At 46.4% G+C, this 23455-nt stretch overlaps 1 protein-coding gene across 1 annotated transcript in view; it reads right to left on the reverse strand.

Moving 5' to 3' along the window:
• Positions 1–13103, reverse strand: part of Prok2 (prokineticin 2) — a 163046-nt gene extending 149943 nt beyond the window's left edge. The window contains exons 1-3 of the mRNA XM_033757042.1: positions 12891–13103; positions 10390–10604; positions 8566–8632 (exon numbers count right to left, since the gene is read on the reverse strand). Of these exons, the coding sequence (XP_033612933.1) occupies positions 8566–8632; positions 10390–10505 (183 nt within the window). The 5' untranslated portion in view covers positions 10506–10604; positions 12891–13103. The remainder of the gene's footprint in view (positions 1–8565; positions 8633–10389; positions 10605–12890) is intronic.
• Between the last annotated feature and the right edge of the window lie 10352 nt (positions 13104–23455).

The raw sequence follows: 23455 nt of genomic DNA on the forward strand, positions 1-23455 counted from the left end.
TATATAGAGAGAGAGAGAGAGAGAGAGAGAGAGAGAGAGAGAGAGAGAGATAAAACTACAAATCACCTAGGAGGCAAAGGATCCAAATAAGAGACACAAATGGCCAGTAAGTAGATGAAAAGATGCTCAACATTGGCCATTAGAGAAATGCAAATCAAAATCACAGAGTAAACCACATCATACCACTGCGATGGTCATAAACAAATAGATTATAACAAGTGTTGGTGAGAATTTGGAGTATGATAAAAATAAAAACAAAGTGACGGTATTTGTGTTACAGGCCAGGCAGACCGCTGGGATATATAGAGAGTCTGAATATATATACATGTCTGAAAGAACCCACCTATACATGTGTGGTCTGCATGACTTTGAGTGTAAAAGTTTTGGAAAGTGTGCCTAGAGCTTTAAAATCATTGCTTCTGTGAGGAGGGGGAATGAGAGCTAAGGTGAAGGGTTCTTTGGCTATTTGGGGATTTTTCTTTTATTATTACTCAAGTATATTATCCTATGCTATTTGTGAAGTAAAGGGGTTTGGAGACTATCCCTCCATCCTCTGCCCCAGCAGTGTACAAGGATGTGTCTGCAGGTGGCTTGGGTGTTCAGAGAAAGGAGGCATCATCTTGGTCTAGCAAGACGCAAAAAGAAAGCTCCTAGGAAGGTTATTTAATTTGGAGCTGGCTGAGTGTGTGTGATTTGCTTGGGCAAGGGGATGTGGAAATTCAGATAGGACTAGAATAGTGGTGTAGCAAGTTCCTGTACTTCCTGGGTTTCAAGATTTTTAAAATCCATTCATTAACCAGCACGTATTTATTTTGGATCCATTCCCTGTGAAGAAACTACAGACTGATCTGTCAGCATAAGGTAATATCTACTTTACAAAAGGTAAGAAGGAAGGAAGAGAGGAAGTAAAAAGGAAGAAGGGAGAGAGAGGGAAGAGTGGTGGGTCAGGAAAGGAAAGGGAAGAGAAAGAAAGGGAAGGCAGCCAAAAGGTAAAAGCCCATTGTCATCTTAAGCAACCGCATTTGTAAAGTAATAAGAAAAAAAACCTGAGAGTTCTAGAATTTCTGGGATTTTAGGCAGTTCAGTTCTTTTCCCTGATACTTTTTTTGGGGGATGGCACCAGGGATTGAACTTGGGTCCTTGTGCTTGCAAGGCAGGCCTCTGAACCCCTGAGCTAAATCCCCGGCCCTTCCCTGGTACTTTTAAAATGCTGTTATGAACATACTTGCATTTTTGTTGCATCAGACTTCGTAAGTGAGTAAGTGTTTTTCAGGACAATCTGCAGTCTGAGATTGTGGCTTCCTCTACAAAGAGTTGTTGTATAAAGATGGAAGCACACATTTGTGCTCAAGCATCTCATCGCATAGATCTTCCTTAGCTTGATCTTTGGTGTGGTCCAGGCTCAAATTTTCAGGTATTTCTGGCCATGGACAGCTCATGAAAAGGGATCTTTGCTTTTGAAGTATTCGAACACAAGAGAAGGGTTGAAGTCCATTGTGCATACATATTAGATCCTAATGCTACAAAGAGAACCCAAGTCATAAGAATTCCTACCCATGGTTCCTGGCAAGTTTTTGGTCACATGACTTGCATTCCAGGAAGACATTTATAAAAGCAAGTCAGGGTATTGGTACCAAAATATTAAACAACAATAACAAAAATAAAAACACAAAACTTGGTCAGCCTCCCAGCATGCACTTTCTGGAGTCACAATATTGTCTAACACTAATTACTGCGATCCCAAAGTCCACCTAAGAATAGAGCCAGTATGACTGTCTCTCTTTTTCAACTTAAAATTAAATTACATCTTGGGTTGTTTGCCTGAATTAATTGTTCAATCTGCAAAAATAATCAAACCTCTACTATACGTAGTTCCAGCCACGGAGTATGGAGAGTATGTTTTCTTCGTCAGCAGAGAAAAATAATTTTTAAAATGCAAGTATTTCATAAACAGAACTGGTGCTTTGGTTTTCTTTCAGGGATGAAAGCCTTTCTAAGTATGAGTTGTCCTTGTACCTGGCTTATATTTGTCTTTTCCTGAAATCCAACAGTGGACACTGATGAAAAAAATACAAACAGGTTGTTGTCTACTGTGAGGCCATCAACACCAACCTTGAATATATTTTAAGGACCTGTGATTGGAGGGAGAGAAAACAAGCAAACTACTCAAGCTTACACCCACTGCCGGGATTACCACAGAGGTGAGCCCTGGTCTGATGTCACCCTGGAACATACCTACTCTTGACACCTAAGCTCAGCGTAAGACAGCACAATTACAAAAGTTCACTTTTCTAATCTTCACTGTTGTCACTTTCCTCTTCCACACGAATTAGTAGAAAAAATTCCTTTCAAGTTGTTAATATGAGATAATATATCCACTTTTACGACTGAAAGTCTTACCTTCATATCTTTATAAGAGATTCTGCAACTTAAAAAATACAGGAAGTTATTTGAGTGAGAACAGCTAGCCTTCATAAATACGAGCTGAACAAGGTTGTTAAACCATCAGTTAATCTTTGTATTCAAGGCAAATGAAAGGAAAAGCGAAGACTTGCAGATAAATTACTTTCCCCATTGCCAGAAGCAAAGTGTGTACAATAAAGCACATACTACTCAAATAACAAGAATAAATCTATTTCATGTTTTTCCTTACACACTGTGCTTATTAAACTACGGCCTTGTCTGACAAGCATTCTATTCTAATATAAACAGTACAAAGATGAACACAATTCTTCTTGCTTGTGATTAATATATTTGAGGGATCAACTCTGAATCATTTAGGCAAATCATTCCTGTATATTCATGGCAAGGATGAATTTTCAGCCTCTTATCTGAATTATAAACCGTCTTTTACTTCCTTTGCCCTAAATAACCACAGGGATTTTTACCTCAAAGTTATTCCTAACAAGAGAAAATTGCATTGTGACACGTATTTATCTTTTCAATCCCTAAAGAGAGGAAATACAAAATATATACTTGGGAAGCTGAGAGGACAGGAAAAATCTAGCAGGCAATCATAGAAAATGGCACAGGCCTACAGGCCCAAGAAGCAGGAGGCCCTCTAGTGAGCGCGAAGGGGTGGGTGGCTCAAGCCCCTTTTCTAACAAGTGGAGTTGGGACTCAGTTGGGCTTGAGATCTTTCCTAGATATAAAGGAATGCTTTACTGAGCAAATGATCTGTTTAAACAAGAAACCAGAATACTTAGCTGCATCGACGAATATGCTGGAGCCTAGCCCATAGAACCAGAGACATGCAAAGTACAAGACATCCAACTTTTAAGAAGGAGCCCTGGCTTAGGAATAGTGAACATCTGCACAGCACATTACATTGTAAATGGCTTCCTGCTGAGAAGGCCAGTTGAGTCAACTCCCCATGTGAACGGTGGGAGAAACAACAACAACAACAAAACTACATTAATTTTATAGACGAGGAAACACAGTCAGTACATAGTGAACCTAAGGTGGACCCTAGATCTGTCACCCCTACCCCCGCTGAGTCGATGCTAATAAAAATCTTGTTTGTAAAAGCCCCAACGGCAGCTAAGTCATTCTCACTGTACATTTTTCCATCTGTAAAGAGGGAGTAGCAGCAACCTTACACAAGGTTGTCACCGAGGTCTGATCAGATAAACTATCTGATGGGGATCAGTTAAGATGCTTCAGGCTGTAATGTTAAAAACAAAAGAAAAAGTCCAGTTTAGCATAACTTAAAACTAAAGCAATATGTTGGCTTCAGGGGCTGAAAGTTGGGATGGGATTTCAGGACTGGGCTGATCTAGGGTTAAATGGCCAGTCCAGGCTTCAGCTCTCAGGGAATCTCTTGATTAAGCCCTCCTCTGTGCACTGGCCTTGTGCCTGCCCAGCCTGGCTATCTTCATGGCAGAGCGATGGCTCCACAGCATGGTGAGGGAACCTGCAGCAGTCCTGAGATTCCGATTGGATGTACAGACTCATCACAACCAGTAATAGGCATGGGGCTCGACAAAGATCTTGGCCGCTCCGCTGTGATTGCGCAGGCACGGACACTGCACAGGATGATGGCCACGGCACGCAGAATGTGTGGTACAGTTGTGAAAAACACTGCCAAGCCCAGGGAGCAGGGACTAGGGGTCCCGGCGCTCAACGTTACCTTTGTGTCCCCTTTTCTGTGTACCAAGGAGGCTCTTTGGTTAGCACCACTTAGGGGCTCCTTCTGGCTACCAGTCCTTAATTATCAGAGCAGGTGATGTCGACTGAACACTTACTACGTGCCTGGCACCGCACTAAACACAACTTTGTATTATCGCGGGTAGTTCTCACGCTGGCCATCATGCTAAGAAGTATAATTGTCACTCTCTTACTGATGAGGAAACCCAGTCATGGAAAGGTGGAGTCATTGCCCATAGTTTACACAGAAATCAAAATGAGAGGTTGATACTAGCCCTGCAGTTTTCTGATTTAGAGAACTTCTTACCGAATGAATCAAAATCTGTTCTAAAACTTAAAAAAAAAAAAAAAGTAATAGAATGGCGTTTCTCTAAACAGGTTAAATAATTCATACATTTCACTTTCTCGTACTAGTTCAGTTTAAGACACGATGCCCTGTCTCTCCAGGTCCTATCATTAATAGTGAACTTAGAAACACTTTATTCCTAGGGGATTGCATCACCCTAAAATAGAAAGAGCCATCTGTGCGGAGCCTAAGTTTGGGAAACATGTTGTAAGTCTACCGGGCAGCCCTTGGCCTTGTACTCATTGCCCAAACTCTGCAGCTCAGTAGGTACAAGGAGGAGTCCCAGGCTGTTGAGGCCAAGCCTTCGCCTTGCATCTGTGACAGTCACTTTTGCCTCCTCCCTCCCAACCCAGAGCCCTCGCATTTATGATTCCCTGCAGGTAGCTTTCTCCTTTACTTCCTCTAGGTCTCTGCTGTAATGTCCCCTTGTCACACAGGAAAGACTCATCTCTCCTCCTCTAAAATAGTGTCATCTTCCATTTCCTATGCTGAATGGTTTTTTTTTCATAGAATTTAGCACTTTTTGTGTCGCACTATCTCTTTTGATAAATAACAAATGGCAGGCTAGATGCAAACATTTGGACAAAAGGACTTAGGTTTTTCCACTGCCATGTCCCCAGCACCTGATAGTGCCCAGCATGTATTTGTGCTCACTAATATAGATCAAATAAGCAAGTATATAATTAGAGTGTGGTGGCACACATCTGAAATTCCAGCTGCTTGGGAGGCCGAGGCAGGAGGATGGCAAGTTTGAGGCCTTACTGGACAACTTAGTGAGACCTCACCTCAAATTAAAGTGGGGGGAGGCTGGGTATGTAGCTCAGTGGTGGAGCTCTCACCTAGCATGTGACAGCCTCGGTTCAATCCTCAGTATGAAAAAAGGGTATATACTATGTCCTTCTTCTTAGAGATTCTCAATATCCAGCACACTAAAAGCTCTGAGAAGATCTACATACTTTGTCTAAAATAAGTGTGGCCCTAGTCTGACCACTGCATCTGTGTTGGTGGATAGTGGTGAGCTTGGCTGCCTTCCAAGTCTGACTACTACTTTTGGTTGAGAAAAAAAAAGTGCTAACATTTCAAAGAACCAAGGTTTGCAGAAAATCACTGTGGGAAGCACTGACCTGCTATCCTCCCGTGTTATAGGAGAAGGAATGAAGCCCCAGAGAGGTCTGGGGTGCTTCCAGGCCACATGGCCACCCATGGCCATCAGGACAGAGCGGGGAGCTCCAGTCTCTGCTCAGGACACACTGGTTACAGCCCTCCACCCTCTGCTGCAATGACTGAAGATCACTGGGGCTAATTATACTGGATATGCCCATCAATGAGTATTAATGGGCTATCTATCCTACACTCAGGCATTGTCACCCGAATGGTGACACTGAAAGCTCAGGTGACACTTTCATAGGACATGCAATTTTTTAAGAGCTGTTGACTGAGTCCTTCAAGACTGGGGTCCACAAGTAGGCATATCTTTCCCAAAAGTTTTAGTGTCGTTGATCTTTGCTGCTTGTTGATCCCATGCTTGTCACTGTATTTATTTTTGATGTTAGACCTGCTGCCATCTCTTGGTACTTTCTTTCAGTTGTGTCACAGTTATCAATTGAACGGGTTGCAACCTGCTTCATGAACTGAAGAAAATGCCTGACAGCATTCATGAGAACAAAGGGAGGTTGCCGTGTGAAGAGGAGCAAGTAGAGAACACAGAGTCCAGTCGGCAGCTCCTTCACTAAGTTTGTACTGAATGGCAGGCACCTTCTCATTAGGAATTTCTCACCTCCTGACCTCCTGCGCTCCCCCAATTAGTCTTTGCCCCTCCTCCTCCACAGAAGCTATGCTTGCCCCGGGCACAATGCTCTCCCAGCCATGAAAGCATAGCTCAGACTTGGTACAGCTGGCCAGCAGCTTCACATACAACTGTCCACCCCTCACGCCCAAACACAGCGTTTCTTTTTTCCTGCTGTCCAGGATTCCCTTTGCTCTCACACCTGCCCCTTCTTGAGGGCCCCTCTACATCTTTGTCATTTGGGGGCTCCCAGGACAAATGGTGTTGACATCGTTTTATCTATTGCTTATCCTCAGGTTTGTATCTCTCCATGCTAATTTGTATTAGCTTTGTTTCTCTCCACCAAGGAAATGAAAATAAAAACAAAAAAAGAAAGAACAAAAATAACCAGCCCTAGGATCATAACTGAACAGCTACTTGTGTTAGTTGTGTGTCCCTGAATAACTGATACTTTGGGGGTTCTGGAGTCCTTAGGAAGAAGTAATAAATATGAACTTCCAGGGTTGCGGTGAGGATTAAAGGACAGTATCTGTAAGGCACTTCAACGACTAGGCACAAAGTAAGGGCTAATGGCAGTAGTTCCTCCTCTCTGCTGGAATATCTAATAAACACTGTAGGTCCCCAGTAGAATTTTAGATGTCACCTCTCCTCAGCTCACTTCAGTCTTCTCCCAGGCTCTTTTCCTGCTGTCTTTAACCCCTACCAGTTTCTAATCATTTCTCAAATGGTTACAAAGGTCTACATGTCACCAGCAGGGTTAGGGAGGCAGTGAGGGAGTGTCAGTCCCATCCTATTGCAGCCCACAGGGTCCTGCCCCTCCCAGACCTCTCCTGGGACCCGGGGACAGGAGACTGCAGGTGGATGGTGAGCCAAGTTCCCCTGGTCAGATGCAGGAGCTCTAACTCCCCACCTGACTTCTCCCAGATTATAAAACCCAGGCCCTCGCCAACAAAGCCTGACTTTCCAATTCACATGATTAAGAAAAACACTGTTGGCCAATCCTCCGGGACAAGGGAAATGAAGTTCCATGTTACAGAGACTCTCTTGTCCTCTGCAGAGAAGCTAGGGATGGGGGAAGGGCTCCCTCTTTTAAAACGCACCTCTAGGAAAGTAAGATGGTGACTTTTCCTGCTTATTTTCAATTATTTGTGCCGTGAAAGAAGAGCTGTTAGGGGCTCAGGAGGAAAGGCCTGAGAATTGGTTGGGAAAGGCTTACAGTCACCTGGGCATGCTGGGGTGTCCACCGAGGACATCTAGAACACACTCCTTTTGTGCCAGGATGCAGAGATGCCAAGCCGCTGCACCCTCGAGGAGCACAGAGAGAAGTCTTCTCCTGTTAGAACTACCACTCAGACATGGCCTCCTACCCTAGCCAGCGAGGTCCAGGGCTGTCTGTTCGTGGTCACAGCCACACTGACCACTTGCTGTGTGCCCCGTGTTCCCCAGATCAGACCTGGCAGGCCCATGAAGGCTGCCAGAGTTTGTCCTCAGCCTCACACTCTAGCTTTCTACCCTGATTTCCAATGCCTGTGGCCTGTGACTGTCCAAGTGCCATCTTCCCAACATCCCACACAGCCTGCTCTCCCATATTGTGACACAGCCCAGGAAGATCCTGAATGCCACAGCCTGCCTTCCTGCCAATACTCAGGCATGTGTTGGAGACCGCAAATGTGACAGTCTTGGGGCTAAACACGGGCTGGCAGACACACTGAGCACACATTAGGCACTCTTGCCTCCGACCTCCACTGCACACTGCCATCACCTGCAGAGTTTAAGGAAATGATCCCTGTGTCTCAAGCCCAAAGTGATGTGATTGGGTGACTTCTGGAAGGCCAGGACACCAGGACTTTCAAGAACTTCCAGCTGAAACTACTGAGTAGAAGTATTCAGAAGCACAGGGCACTGAAGTGAGCCAAATGTGCACCGAGGATGTGGTGGGAGGAGCTAGGAGAGAGGGATTCCAGGACATGCTGCTGAAGGGCCTCTCCCAGGAGGTCAGGGGGGATCTGGGAGGCTCCCTCAGGGTGTCTTAAAGGATGAGCAGACACAGGTCATGTAACCCAGGAGAAGAGAGGAGAAAGAACAAACACACTTTGGGCACAGAGAGGAAGGTTGGACACCATGCAGTGGAATGATAAAACACCAAGGTTCTGAGTGGTGAGGAGCAGTGGGAGAGGTGAGCAGGGGCAAAAGCACATAGAGCCTTCCTATTGGTCTGTTTATTTGTTACTGTAACGAAACACCCAGATCAGGCCAATCTATACAGAAGGTGCTCACTTTGACTCACAGTTCTGGATGTGCAAGGTCTTTGGGACTTCCTCCTGGCAGAGCCCGGAGATGGCACCAAGCACCACCTGGCGAAAGACAAGGAGCACACGTGTGTCTGTGTGTGTACGGCTGCTCTCTATCTCTCATCTTAAAAAGCCAGTAAGCTCTGATCATTGGGGCCCAGCCTAATGGTTTATCTGACCTGATTTCCTTCCCAAAGTCCCCACCTCTAGACACCAAAGTCAGATTAAGTTTTCATCCTCCTAGTACTTCACAATAGGGATCAAACTTCAATACTGGAAGCCTTGGGGACTGCATTCAAGCCAGAGCAGCCTTATAGGATTTTACTAGGAAAGCAATGGGGCAGCAGAACAGGAGGAGGTGTGCATTTTGGCACCTCCGCTGGGTAGGCAGGAGGGGAGGTGGTAATGAGTGACCTGTTAATGGGTTTATTAATAGATCATCTAGCACTTTGATCTCCTCTGACAATATCCAATAATGATAAGAAATAATACAGGTGTAGTCAGGATCTGGCCCTATATGAGTAGGCACTTCCTAGGGACTATTTCATTTTTAATCCTTACACAATCCCTATGAAGTTATTATCATCCCCATTTGATAGGTGAACAGCCCAGGCTGAACAGCTTGCATGAGGGTCACACAGCTTGGTAAGTGGCTGAGGCAAGACTCCTACTGGACAGAGTCAGATCTCCTAACCATTAAGGGTTTGCCTCTTGCTGCTCCTGACTGCCCTTGATTTCCTTCACTCTATGGATATCTGTGAGCTTCAAAGAAAGCAATAATTTATTTCATTGGTCCAGATGTCTGATGACCCAGTGGCATCATCTAAGGGGATAAAACCTGCCCCATCAATCATTTTGACCTGCCCGACAAATGCAAAGGTTTTTGGTTCACACATGTTCATTACTTCTAAACTCGGTGCAGATAACTAGAACATGTTGGAAGGTCTTGAGCCAGTTTCCTGCAGCTCTGGCTCCAAATCACAAAAAGGGAGCTCACTGAAGAGGCAGATTCTGTACACTGCTCTTGGGATACTGAGCCAGGACTTCTGGGTATGGGTCCTGGGAAGATGGGCTGGGGCCTTCCCCGTGCTATCAGTCTGGAGAAGGCAGCAGCTGGAGTGGCCACCTCTTCAAGACAAGGTCTCTTGAATTGTGCCTCTCCTTCTTGTACAGATCATCCTAACCATAAAGGATACCATGGACATTCGATTTGAAGCCTGAGATCTCTTAACTGCATGCAGAGCCCAGTTCTGGCCATGCAGCCTTTCTATATCCAACAGATCAAGTGACTGATGACCCAGGCAGAAGCCACCAGACAGTGTAGGCCAGCAATGCAGAAGGGAAAGCGTGAGGTACCTCTAGCGGAGGGTGACGCTTTCTCCTCCCACAGAAATGGACACTAGAGCTTGAGTCTGGCTCAGTTTCCTTACTCAGGCATCTATGTGCAAAACTCTGTATCTGATGTGCAGGTCTTTGTCTGGCGGTAGGGGCATGACTGGGGAACCTCCACGCCTCTGAGGATTAGTTAGGTGTTAGCAGCCGGGCTGCTGAAGGATTTGCTTTGAAAACCAGAATAATATAAATCACTTGCCTCAGTGGAAAACGCTTTCATGTAAAAGCTAATGAGGAAAACATTGCCTGGAAACAACCCACCAAATACACAGCCATATGCCCCTAGTGACTCGTCTTTAAGCAATGAGACGCTTTGATCCCCAGCCAACTTCTGCTACTCTAAACTTGAATGGGGTTTTCTTGGCCAAGATCTTCACTCAGGGTTGTAATTTAGCATGGTAAGGATGAAATGGTTTCTGGAAACTCACAGAGAGACACTGAAGTCCCCAGCCTCAGGGCAGGCACAGACTTTGTCCTGGAGACTGGCAATGACCTCCTCATGGCCCCAGCTGTTCGGGTGCAGATCTGGACCTGGATGTCTCATCCTGTCAAGCTGTGGCCTCTCCAACTGGCCAGGTCCCTCAACTTGCCTCTTTCTGGGAGAAGTCCAAGGAGCAGTTAACAGACGCTTTTGATCTTAAGCCTGAAAAAGTGAATCAAATGTTCAAAGATTAAAGCAAGTATAATTACAAGTCTGATCTAAGGTGAGCTTCAATAAGGTAGATGACTGGGATAAATACTGGGAGAGGTTTCTTTGGAGATAATTAGGGGAGGGAAGGCCCTCACATTTGGGAAGGAGTAATATTTGTCTTTGTCATCCTATGGGTGGCTGCCCCCATCCTCTGAGGACAGAAGACACACATTTGGGTAGAATGTTTGGGTCAGGGTCCGCCTGTTTGTTCAGCCTAGTGGTAAAGCTAGATCTAGGTGTTCAAACCACTTCCTAAATGTTCTAGGGCAGTTTCCATGGCAACACTACCTCAGGGATAAGACCAGGCTCTAATTATCAGTCTAAAATCCAGGCAAGCCTTCCTGCCACCAGGTGGAGACTGACTCAAGTCTATGAACTGGGATAGTCTATGCATATGCAAGGGGCAGCTTATTTATTTGAAAAGACGATCAAAGGTGTACTACTCCAGGGATTCTCAAACATGACTGAGCAGACACCCCAAAGGGACACTTAAAATGTACAGGTACTTGCTTGCATATGATTTTGAGTAATTACTGTTTGTCATTCTGAGTGTGAATGCGGCATCTGTGACATAGTGATTTGCTTTAGAATTATTTAGGCACAAAAAAGAGAGGGGTTGGTTCCCACAGGAAAATGGCATGTGTGAATAAGAAACTTAGGGCACAGTAGCTCTTTATAAAAATGTAGACAAGGTTTAGGGAAAGCAACAAGGGGTACAGCAAGCAATGGTGGAGAAACCACAATACTTGGACCTGAAGCACAGGGGAGGGAAGGGGTAAGAACTTATAGATAAAAGTGCACTCCAGACAGGCTGGTGGGTGGCACCCTGGGGGAAAAGTTCCAAACCACCTAGGTGAGCTGTCAGAAAAGTCATTATGCCCTGTACCCAGAGCAGGACAGGATAGGCATCTTAATATTGGCTATGTGGTAGTCTAGGTCCTTCTCTCTGCCCACCCCTAAGTCACCAACAGCAAGAACTAAATGCTGATGTTTTATCTGGGAGATGCATACTCACAGCTTTAGGAGTGAGAAAATGGAAGCAAGGCAGGGAAGGTTGGCAGCTAATGCAAGGAGGCACTTTTCTAAGCTGGACACCACTGGGCACCACTTCATGACAAGCATTTTTATTTTTTGGGGAGCCAGAGATGGGACCCAGGGCTTTGTGCATGCTTAGTGAGCACCCTGCCACTGAGCTATAGCCCTAGCTCTTCACGACGAGCCACACCAAGGCATAGCAGATATGTCCGTGACTGCTTGGGAAGTCTCACCAAAGGCTGTTCTGCTGAGGAGAAACCATGACCTGCAGCAGTGCATGAACGGCAAGGAGAAGCACTGATGTGCCTGGCTCTATCCTACTTCCCACTTCCCACTAGTCCGACCACACTTCATGAGCATTAGCTTCCCCATGCTTCTAGATTTCTGTGGCTACACAGATGCCAGGTCCCCATACCTTATAATGGGGGCCATTCCACCTAAGTCTGGTGGGAAGAGATTGAAACACTGGAAATTTGGCTGGGGAGTTCCAGAGAGAAACGAATACACAATCCAGCAGGGTTTCTTTCATTTTTCAGATGAAATGAGACATAGCAATCAAAGACCCTCCTGAGGTCACATAGCTAATGAGGGGTAAGTTCAAGTTGTGAACATAGTCTGGCTCAGGATACCGTGGAAACCAAGAGAAAAATCCTTGATTTTATGAAGCAGGCAGAGGACAGTCACTGAAGGGTTTTAAACTGGGGAATAGCATAAAGATAAAGAACATTTACGTAAAATGCTTAGTCTCTAGTGTTCTCTGTCTTCCTCTCTGGCTGAACAGCAAAAGTAGGTGGCTTCAGAGAGGTGAAGGATCCATGACAGTTTTGGAGGGTTCTGATCCCGATGGACCCAGGGCTTCCTTTGGGCTTCAGCATACCCTCTTAATCTTTTTCTGTTCCAACAAAACCTATACCTGCTAAAGGGATGGATGGCTAAAGGCAGTGGGACCTGGGTAGAAGCCACAATGAGAGGGAAGGGAGATGGACCTAAAGACTAGGAACAAGAGGACCATCTGTCTGTCCATTGTTGGCCTGTACTTCTGGAGATTCTGACAGAGATGGTCAGATCTCACAAACTGTTGGCTGCACCGATCACACCTATGTGGCTGGTACCTGATGTGTATCTGCATTTGTTACCCAGGGCCACCAGCACAGAAGAAAGGCCCTGTGCAGCCTGCCCAACTGCATCTGCAGGGCTCCTCACCTGTGTGTGTGTGCTGGTGATTCACGAGGCAGGAGTGCTTGGTACAAGCTTTCCACAGTGATCACATTAAGGCTTTAAAGCTAGGAATTCCCTGCTGGGCGCTCCTTCCCAGGCACTAGAATTCTCTGTTTTCTCTGGTGCAGATGTGGGATGTTCAGGTAGAAAGGGGTCTTTCTGGGAGCCTGACTTACTCATAAGCCCTTGATTTCTAAAGTCAGCAATGACCAGGACCCGCCTAGGGGCGTCCCAACACTGTAGGAATCTCTGTATTCAGATCTTCTTGGTTATATTCAGGACTCCAGTTCATTATCTAAAACACTGAGATAGATGTATTACAAAATTTAGGATTTTTGCCAGGGATTTAGCTCAATGGTGCCACTGCCTGCCTCACAAGCAGGAGGTCCTGAGTTCAATTCCCAGTACCAAAAAAGAAAAAAGAATTTTTATGATACTGGAAAGATGATAACATATACTTATACATAGCATTTATTATTTACACTTATAATAAAACCCATGAGTACTTCTGTACAGCAAAACATGAAACTATTCACAATAACTAGGCTCAAAACTTTTGCAAATCAGTGCTGAATGAAATCAGAATTCTGTGAATTGGTGAATTTTAGGTTGGGTTTGGTTTTGGTTGCTAAATGTGCTACCTAAAGAAGTTTGGGTTTTTGGAGATTTCTGTATTTCAGCCTTTTAGATGAGTTGTGGTTGGCCTGTACTTCTATATTTTTCAGGAAGGAGGAGTCCAAGTAAGGTGGGTGCCAGCAATGATAAAACTAGTCAGGATCCCAACAGGCAGAAGGCCCAGTGCATACAAAGAAGATTGCTATTTCAGTAACCCTCCAATTCTGCCTCCTTCTACATTTCTAAGTGCTGCCGCCAGCACCAGTCCTCTAAACCACAGCATCATGTTATTCCAGACTTAACACCCTTCCACAGCCCCAGCATTCAGTGCTTAGCCTGATTCACAGGGCCTTTAGGAATTTTGCCCCGCCTGATCTTATGTCTCATCTCATGACTTCTCTCTAGAAATAACACCATGGGCATATCCTCAGCACTGGGCACTGCAGTGTTTGTGCCAGTGCTGTCTGGCACACCCCAGTCTCCCCTTCATCCCACTAAGACTGCCCTCAGCCATCACGAGTTGCTTTTGCTGCTAACCCTTCCCTGCTACCTATCCTTTGCTGCACGTGGCTGGGTACGTGGTCCTGTGGAAGTGGCTGCCGGCACACGGAGCCAGGCTCCCGCAGTGAGGTGACGCCAGACCTTCCTAGCCCCAGCGCCTGATACCATGTACTTGGTGTGGGCTTGGAACACATGTGCATGCCCCCCTCAGCCCTTCAGCAGCTGCTGGGGCTCTTAGAAGAAAGCTCCAAACCCTAACAAGATCCTCTAAACTTAAGCCTCTGCCTCCCCCTCCTGCTTCGTCTTCTGGAACTTTGTCCTTCTGCCTGTGGCCCAGCTTCAGCTCTGCTTGGCTTATGGGGAGCCCTGTGCCTCTTCCCTTTCACCCAGGCAACCCCTCCTCACCCTCGTCTCTCAGCATCAGTGTCACTTTGTCAGAGAATGTAGTTCCTTTGCCTCAGTGCGAGTGACAGAGCCAGCTCACTGCCCAGCCAACATCCATTCCTCCCCTTGTCCTTAGTTTTAAAAGAGTGACCTTATTTTGTGGTGACAATGGGCACTGCTAAAAGCTTGTGTTTCTCAGTCTCTGTTACAGCTGGGTGGCCATGGCAGTGGGTTCTGATGAGAATGCATATGCAGAATTTGGTTGGTTAGAATGTCCAGGAAAGCTCTCTAAAGGGGCCTGCTGACACTGAGATTCCACCTCACCCCACAAAGAATGGCTGCTATCAAGAAATCAACCAATAACAAATGTTGGCGGGGCTGTGAGGAGAAAGGAACCCTTCTCCATTGTTGGTGGGAGTGCAGACTGGTGCAACCTCTGTGGAAATCAATATGGAGACACCTCAAAGAGCTGGGACTAGAGGTTCCATTGGACCCAGCCATCCCTCTGCTGGGTATCTTTCCAATAGAATGAAAAGAATCATACCAGAGTGATATGTGCACACCCATGTTTATAGTGGCACAGTTTGTAATAGCTAAAACTTGGAAACAGCCCATTTGTCCATCAGTCGGAAACTGGATAAAGAAGATGTGGTTTTTCTATAAAATGGAACACTACTCAGCCATAAAGAATGAGAAACTAGATTCATTCATAGGAAAATGGATACATATTGAGGATATACTCCTAAGTGAAATACATAAGTCCACATGTAAATACCGAATAGCTTCTCTGGTGTGAAAAACTATAATAGTACATAAGATCCTAATGAGATAATTGACAGTGTGAAATAGAAAGAAAAGGTGTAGGGAAAGTTGGAAGGGTAGGGGAAAGGGAATAAGGGAAAAGAAAAAAATATGAGAAAATGAAAAAATGGAAATAAAGTTTTTGTAAATGGGGAGGGGAGGAGGGGGTGAAGGGAGGGCAGGGACAAGGGGAAAAAATGAGAACCAAGACCTGTCATGTAAAGGTACAAGATCTGAATAATGAATGTAACTGTACTGTATACCTAAAATGTACCAATAAACTAAAAAAGCGGGGAGCATGCTGTTTTGTCCTTCATCCTTCCCAGAATATACACCTAAGAGCTGAAGTACCTGCAGTCAGCTTGCACCATGAGATGACACCCTAAGGATTGTGGACCAGAAGGACAGAAGGGACCTGGGTTCCTAATGACTATGAAGCAACCATATCTGCTGTTTTGGGTTTCATTTATGAGAAACAAAAATAACTGCTAAGTATTTAAACCACGGTGAGTTTTTTAAAAGAAAAAAAAACTCTACACATCTAATCTTACTGAGAAATTACCTGCTTTTGTGACTATTTGAGGAATTATTTGATTACCGCCTCTCTCCCAGCAAATGAATGATGGCAGCCTGGGTAAAGGCCCAGTGTGGACTAACCCTAACTAACCGAGCAAACATCCTCTCAGGGTGAGCTGGCCCTGGAAGCTCACCAGCTGGCCGCTCTTACACCTCCAGGCTTTACGGCACACACTGTACACAGAAATGGTGACTTTTAGAAACAAATTCCCGCAACTATGGCTCCAGGGTGGAGGCCTTTTCTTTCCCTGTGTCTGTTATTCACAGAAGTCCTGATTTGAATAGCCCATGTCTCTCCCATCAAGCTCCTCTCTCACCTTCTTTCTCTCCTTTATGCTGCATCCAGCTGAGCGACATGGAATTCCCTGCAGGTCCTGCCCTGGCCTTTCTCCTGCTCTGTGAATGCACTGTCCTGCCACGTAGGGCTTGTGCTGCCTGACTAGCTCCTGCTCATCCACGAATCTCAACAGTGGGGCTGTGTCCACCAGCAGGCCTTTACGGCTCTGAGTCCAGTGCAGAACCATCCCCACAGTGTGTCTAAGGCCTCCCTAACTCTGTGACAGCATTTACAACCCCAGCGTATGTTCTGCATCCTGTGGGTTAAATGTGTCCTCCACAGAGATGTACTAAAGTCCTAACCCCTGTACCTCTTCATATCTGTGTCGATGGAACTAAGAGTAGCTCACTAAAGTGGACCCTGATCCACTATGAAGGGTGTCCTTAGCAGAAGGGGAAGTTTGGACATGGAGGGAAACATTACACGATGAGGGGGCAGAGATTGGAGTGATGCAGTCACCAGCTAGGCTGTGCCAGGACTGCTGGGCACTTCTGGAAACTGGGAAGAAGACAGAGCAGGTTCTCTCTCAGGGCCCCTCAGAGGAAGCAGCCCTGCCTAGGCCTGGGCTCTGTACTTGTAGTTGAAGGCCTGAGAATAACTTTGGGTAGGTTTAAGCCCCGCCTCTGTGGGTTTGGTACTTTGTTATGGCTTCCAGAGGAAACTAATAGTTAGCCCTCCCTGTCTGGAGATTCTGAATTGATGGATGGAACCAACGGTGAATTAAAAATACTTTTAAAAGACATGTATCTGTACTGGACATGTATAGGTTTTCCTTGATATTATTCTCTAAACAACACAGTATAACAATGATCCATGTAGTATTCCCACTGCATTAGGTATTAGAAGTAATCTAGAGATGGTTGAACATACACATTAGAGTATGTACAGATTATATGCTGATGTTACCTCATTTTAAATAAGGGACTTGAGCATTTGGGAGGATTCTGGATCCCACTTACAGGAGTGAAACTCACAAGGTGAATGTGATTTTATTTGGAAACAGAGTATGTACATATGGCCGTAGTCTGCTTTCATACCTGAGACAAGGTAATTTATAAATGAAAGAGAGCAGTTGGGGCTCACCATTCTGTAGCTGGGCAACCACATCTGGTGAGGGCCTTGTGTTGCTTTACAATGCAGGGAAACTTACAATGGGGGCGGGGGCCCTTGTGCAAGAGAAAAGGACCCAAGATCCGGTGACTATTACCCCATTTCTGTGAGAAAGAAACCATTTCCGAGGGTTCGTTTGCCACAACCAAAATGCTTCCCACTGGGCCCCACCTCCCAGTGTTGCCACATTGGCAAATTAAAGTTCTAACACATGAACTTTTGGAGGACCCATGCAGATCACAGTACAGACACAATCACAGTGAAATGAAGTCATAACGGATTAGGCAGGACCCTTACTCCGGTGGGATTGAGGTCTCATGAGGATACAGACGCACGGGGAAAAGCCAAGCGATGACACAGATGCCCAGAAAGAAGGTAAATAGACCACAACAGAGGCAGAGATGGGAGTCATGCAGCTGAAGGCAAGGAGCATCAAGGACTGCTGAAAGAAACCAGGACCTAGCGGAGAGGGAGCACAGGTCTGCGCACACCTTGATTTTGCATCTCCAATCTCCAGAACTGAGACAGAACACGTTTCTGTTTGTGGGACTCAGCTATAGCAGCCATATAAGAGACTGAACATGTAAGTGAACAGTGGCCAAACTGTATATGAAACACCTCTGCCCTGAAGCAGCCAGCCCAGGAAGCCCAGCAAGTTCTGCAGCAATCAGCCCCAAGCTGCCGGGATGCAATTAGTAACGGACAGCTTTCCTAGTTTTAGTCTCTGGTTCTATCTTGCACCAAGCAGAAAAAGCCAAATATACACCCTAAACCAGTCCCCTCCCATGTCAGGGTAACCCACCTACTACTTTCCTTCCCAGCATCCCGCAGGGCCTGCAGCCTGCACTCTTTTCCCAGTCCTCTGCTGGTGGATGAACCTCGGCCAAAGGGAGAGATGGTGCGGATCCCTCTCTTAGCAAGTTCTATTTGTTCTCAGCCACACCAGGCAAACTAAGACCTGAAGCATTTTTGAATAAAGTCTTATGCTAACAGGGCTCTGCTTTCTTCCCTTTCACATCCTTCTTTGATGTCATTTTAGGTCATTTTAGAGGGAAGAACCTTTTCTAAAAACATATTTTCTGATTAATTAAAATATCTTGTTCCCCATCTTACTCCCAGCCCCTAGCTTACTGCCTGGCATGTGGTAAGTGCTCAATTAATAACATGCTGCATGGAACTGATGATTCTCTCTTTACCTGCTTGGTGATATATCACCCAGCCAGAACATCATACTTCACAAGGGGAAGTTGTACAGAACAGGCATGGCTTCATGGTTATTTAATACCCTAATAAAGAAGCTTTCCCACTAGATAATGTGGCCCGGAGTGGACGGTTTAATCACAGCTGGTCAATATTTATGAGGCCAGAGGCCCAGCTGTGCTGTATGACTTATTTACAAGCCAATTCTGGAGCCCATAAGCCTCCCCATGAAGCCCACCTGTTCCTAGGTACTGGCACTAGTGAGACTGCTAAAGCAAACAGGAAAGAACACACTCACCCCAGCAATTCAAATGACAATTCAGATGCTCTCCTGCTGCCTTCCTGAAGCAGCATTCTTTTTTATTCCTCTTGAATAAAAAGGTCAGCTTAGCTTTTCTTCACTATAAGCTTCAGCGCCCCCTCCACTAACCCCCTCCAGGTAACCACAGCGAAAATTTTAAAAATCAGACAGGAACCAGATACCCTAAGGCACTGGTTTTCCAGCCCGGCTGTGCATTGGAATCACCACAGGATGCTTGTTAAAATTGCAAAGACAGGAGCCTCACCCAGCTGGACTGAGTCAGAGCCTTGCAAGTGGGGCCACCTACTCGGGCTTTTCATGTCCTCCCCAGCTGCCTGGGTTTCCGGGGTGGCTGAAACTAATCTGCACATTAGTTGAGAACCTAAGGACCTTAGATTCAAAAGCACAGTGCCACATACATGGTGTGGTGGTGGTGGTGGGGTCTTGATGAAGAGTGAGGATTTGGAGCCTGAAATGAGCAGTCACTGGTCTCCACGGGAGGCAGCACAGTCAAAAAGCACAGGCTTAGATGTCTGAGCGATGCCCCACCTGCCTGAGGCTTCCCAGCTGTGTGGGCTCAGGCACATCACTTGTCCTCTCCGAGCCTGCGTCCTTATCAAAAAATGAAGTTAATAAGGACACAGGTTATACTGAGGATTTGTGAATTCCCCATGTTGTAGTTTGGATCGTAAGTGAACCCTAAGGTCCATGTGTTAAAGGCTTGGTTGGCCGCCCAGGATGCTATTGGAACATGGTGGCAGTATTAAGAGGCAGGGTGTAGTGGGAGAAAGCTTGGTCCCTGGGGGTGTGTCCTTGGAGGGGATATTGGGACCCCTTCTTGTTCATGTTACAAGTCAAACATCCTTGCTCTGCCCAACCACCACCATGATGTGCCGTGGACTGCAACCTCTGAAACCATCGGCCTAAATAAGTCTTCTCTCTGGTATTTCATCATAGTGATGGGATGCTGACTAACACAGAACGACCCAAAATGGAGCAAGAGCTCACCTGATCCTGGCAATATGGCCGACAATGGGGATAAAGTGGCAAATGAGGAGGAAACAGTCCTTGCCGTCTTAGAGATTAGTTTAGTCTCAGGGACAACCATGCAACAGTCACACAAACAAATAGGTTCTTGCATTTGTCATAAATTCAAAGAAGAAAAATCCTAGAGTATTACCAGAGATGAGCCTGAAGACTGAGCTCCCCCAAGCATCTGTGACCCAACATGTAACTTGAGAGTTGGCCGTGATGAAAGATGATGCCAGGGACGGAAGCAGTCTAGGTTGAGCCACAGGAGGGGCCTGACAGGCAGAAGGGACAAGCATTCGAAACCCTTGAGGCAGGGTTGAGCTTGGCTCAGTGAGGAAATGAAAAGAGGTTATAGAAAACTCCTTGCTAATGATGCAGCACTTTGGAAACTATAAAGAGCAATGGAGCCAGGCACAAACGGGGAAAGCTAACTACACAGAACTTGCTTATTGTTGTAGACAAGCTGTGGGATCCCAGCCAATCCCCACTGCTTCCATCTCTGAGAACTGGCTTCCTTTAGCACTGGGAGCAGAGAGCCCCTAAAGCCCCACGAGGCCTTCATGAGCCCACCCCCTGGCGATCCCTGATTAGCCCAGGAGTGAATACTGCTTGGCTTCTTTCCTCTCGAATATTTCTCTTTCTCTCTGAATTAAACATAGGAGATAAGAGAGTTGGGAGTTTTATTATTGTAACAGCAAAACTACAGAATGTGTAGACTTTGCTCCAGAAGGCACCTGGCTTCCACCTTATGATAAGTCTGGTGGCTTGGCATTTCCTTCAACTGCACCTGAGCAGCCGACTTGAGTGGCTGCTAACAAATCGTTTTTCTAACAAAACAATTTCTGGATCCCCCAGCCTCTGCCCACAGAGCCTGGCGATGGGGCCCTGTGGACCAGGAAGTGTTTGGCATTCATCCTGTGAATGGCCCCCACACCCCGGCTTTTCTCTGCTGGATTATTTCCGCTCCCAAGTCCCTCACAGAGCGAGCCTGAGAATGGCTCTGCTCTCCAGGTAATTCACATCAGATGGCAGCTGTCAGGCTTGGTGCTGTGGAGGTGCTGTGGAGCTGCACACTGGGATTTCTGAAGCTGGCTCACAGGGTCCTGACCTAACAGAAGGTGCCCCAGGAAATGACAGGGCCTGACATGACTTCCTTCCACACCTTGGCTGATTTGTAAGGCAGAATTCCTTTGCAAAGGCAAAGAAAGGCTGGAGTTCACCAGAGGCTCCCTGCCTTGCCCTACCCAAGATGGGGATGTTATGTTGCTCCCTGGGAAGGGGTGGGACCGCCTGCAGCAGGGGGGATGGATTTAGTTTTTACTGAGCAGCTACTCTGATCCAGGCAATGCACTAGGTGATTTTTTCAACTGATGGTCACTGTCACCTTCCGCAGTAAATGCTTTTCCCCATGTTATAGTAAAGAAACTGAAGCTGTGACAGGTTAGACTCATGCTCATTTTGTAGGCGTGTAGCTCCTGTCACAAGTCACCCGTGCCCCTTTCATTGGCACAGGCACTTGTCCTATCCATCACACTGACAGGGAGGTAAGGTAAAGGCCCTGGAGGTCTTTCAGGGACAGGCTAAAGGTCTGTGTGACACAGGCTACTGCAGCCATGCTGACAATGAGAAGGGGGATATTTCCACCCCAGGTTCCTAGAGAAACTTAAGAAATGGCTGACTTTCACTGTGATTTTGTAGATGATAAGAAGGAGAAAAAAAAAGTGGGCCTGCCTTCCCCCATCTGTCCATCCATCGTCCGTCTCCTAAATTCCCAGGGGTTGTCATTGCTGTGGAATGGTGCAGGAGGCCGTGCACTGTGAAGAGGCCCATATTTAAGAGTGAGGAGTCCTGGGTTCAAGTCTGGACCTGCGTGACCTTGAGCAATTTCCTCATCCTTAATTGCACTCTTGAAAAGTTGTACCAAAAATGTCAGCTACTTAGACTTTTCTGAGGATTTCTCCCTTCATTCTGCAAGTAGAGAAAAGGGGCTGATTCATTTATTCTTTTCATAAGTATTTTTTTAAATGGCATGATGAGAAGGACAAGAAGGGAATCCGTGAAAGGTGGGTCTTTGAATGATTACTACTGGATATCAGACCTTTAAATGCCGAAGAAACATTGTCAGAGAACAAACAGAGAAAAGGCAGAGAAGAATCTGGAGAGTGGAGCTTCTGGGACCTCAAGGCAGAGCTCCAAGAACCAGGACATAGAGACTGTACAGATCTTCTCTAGCTCCTGGCTTTTCAAGAAGCTTAAAGATCTTGGGCAAAGTAGGCAGGGACAAATAAGAAAATTTAGTGGGATTATTCAGAAAGTCAAGGTTCTAGCAGAAACAAATTGAAGAGAGGTGACAAAGGAGACTCTCATGAAGGCTCAGTCTACAAATGAAGGTTTAGCAGAGCCCAGAAGGGGCAGCAGCACACGGCCCAGCTCCCACCAGGTGCAGTCCCTAATCCACATGCAGGCCTGCAGGGCTGGAGGGAAGTAGTAAGGACTCCTACAAGAGCCAAGCTGACAGAAGGTGTGGGCTTGGATAAGGCATCTGGTCCCAGCCATTGGCCAGGGCCTGAGAGAGTCAGGAGGAGAAGTCAGGCTACCCTTGCTCTCCCTGTTCCCCTGGTGCATCCTCCAGGCTGAACACAGCCACAAGAGGAGTTAGAGGGCAAGAGAGCCCACTGTGCAGTCCAAAGAGGACAGATGCTCTGGGGCACAGAAAGAAGGAGAAAATGCACTAGAACACTGAGTACAACTCTCAAATAGAAAGCGGCAGTCAATTTCAGAAGATTAGGGCTACGTTAATTGGGAAGGAAAAACCCCAAAGGCCCTTAGGTGAGAGAGAAAAAGCGGCTCTCTTGTGACTCTCTGGCCTTTCCTTATGAGCACACAGCAAGGGGAGGTTTTGATTTGGCGTTTGTCTTAGTCTTCACGTTGCTACAAAATATCTGAAGCCAGGAAACTTATAAAGAAAAGAAGCCTATGTAGCTCACAATTCTGGAAGCTGGAAGGTCCATACAGCCTGGTGCCTGTGTCTTGGTGAGGGCTTCCTGGTTGTATCAGGACACAGTGGAGAAACAGAAGGGAAAGGGCCGTGGGCAGAAGAGGCCTATGTAAGGAAACAGTAGACCAGGAATGGGGCCAAGTTCAGTCTTGGTAACAACTCACCTCTGTGGCGCTGATCCACTCAGAGGGGACCAGGACCAGACCTGCCAGACAGCCTGAGGGTGGAGCCCCCAGGCCTGATTCCCTTTCTCTAAACCCCGCCTCTTAAAGGTTCTACCAGGGGACCGGGTTTCCTGCACACGAGTGTTTGGAGGACAATCCACATCCACACCATAGAAGTGTCTCTGCATAGTTTCCTGTTAGGTCCTGTAAGGTCAGTTCCAAAAGAGGAGACATGAATGGACTCTCCAAATCAATAAAGGCTCGGTGACCAGACTGCCAATTTATTCTGAACGGGGGTCAAGACACGGAACTTTAATCTCCTTGAACGTTACGGAGTGAGTGCCTGCACTGGAGCACCCACATCCCCTTTTGGGAAAAAAGGGTCTGTTTCCCCATCCCCTGACAGCCTAAGGCCGGCACTGCTTCTGAGGCCTAGAGCCACCTCACGTAAGTGCATCTTTGTTTCTGACTGCTGGTGGGCTCCCGTGTCCTTCACTAACACTCAGTGCTCATTGCATCCCTCAACCCGAA

The sequence above is a fragment of the Fukomys damarensis genome, unplaced genomic scaffold (genome assembly GCF_012274545.1).
Source record: "Fukomys damarensis isolate Sample0158 unplaced genomic scaffold, DMR_v1.0_HiC HiC_scaffold_28, whole genome shotgun sequence".
NCBI classification, from domain to species: domain Eukaryota; kingdom Metazoa; phylum Chordata; class Mammalia; order Rodentia; family Bathyergidae; genus Fukomys; species Fukomys damarensis.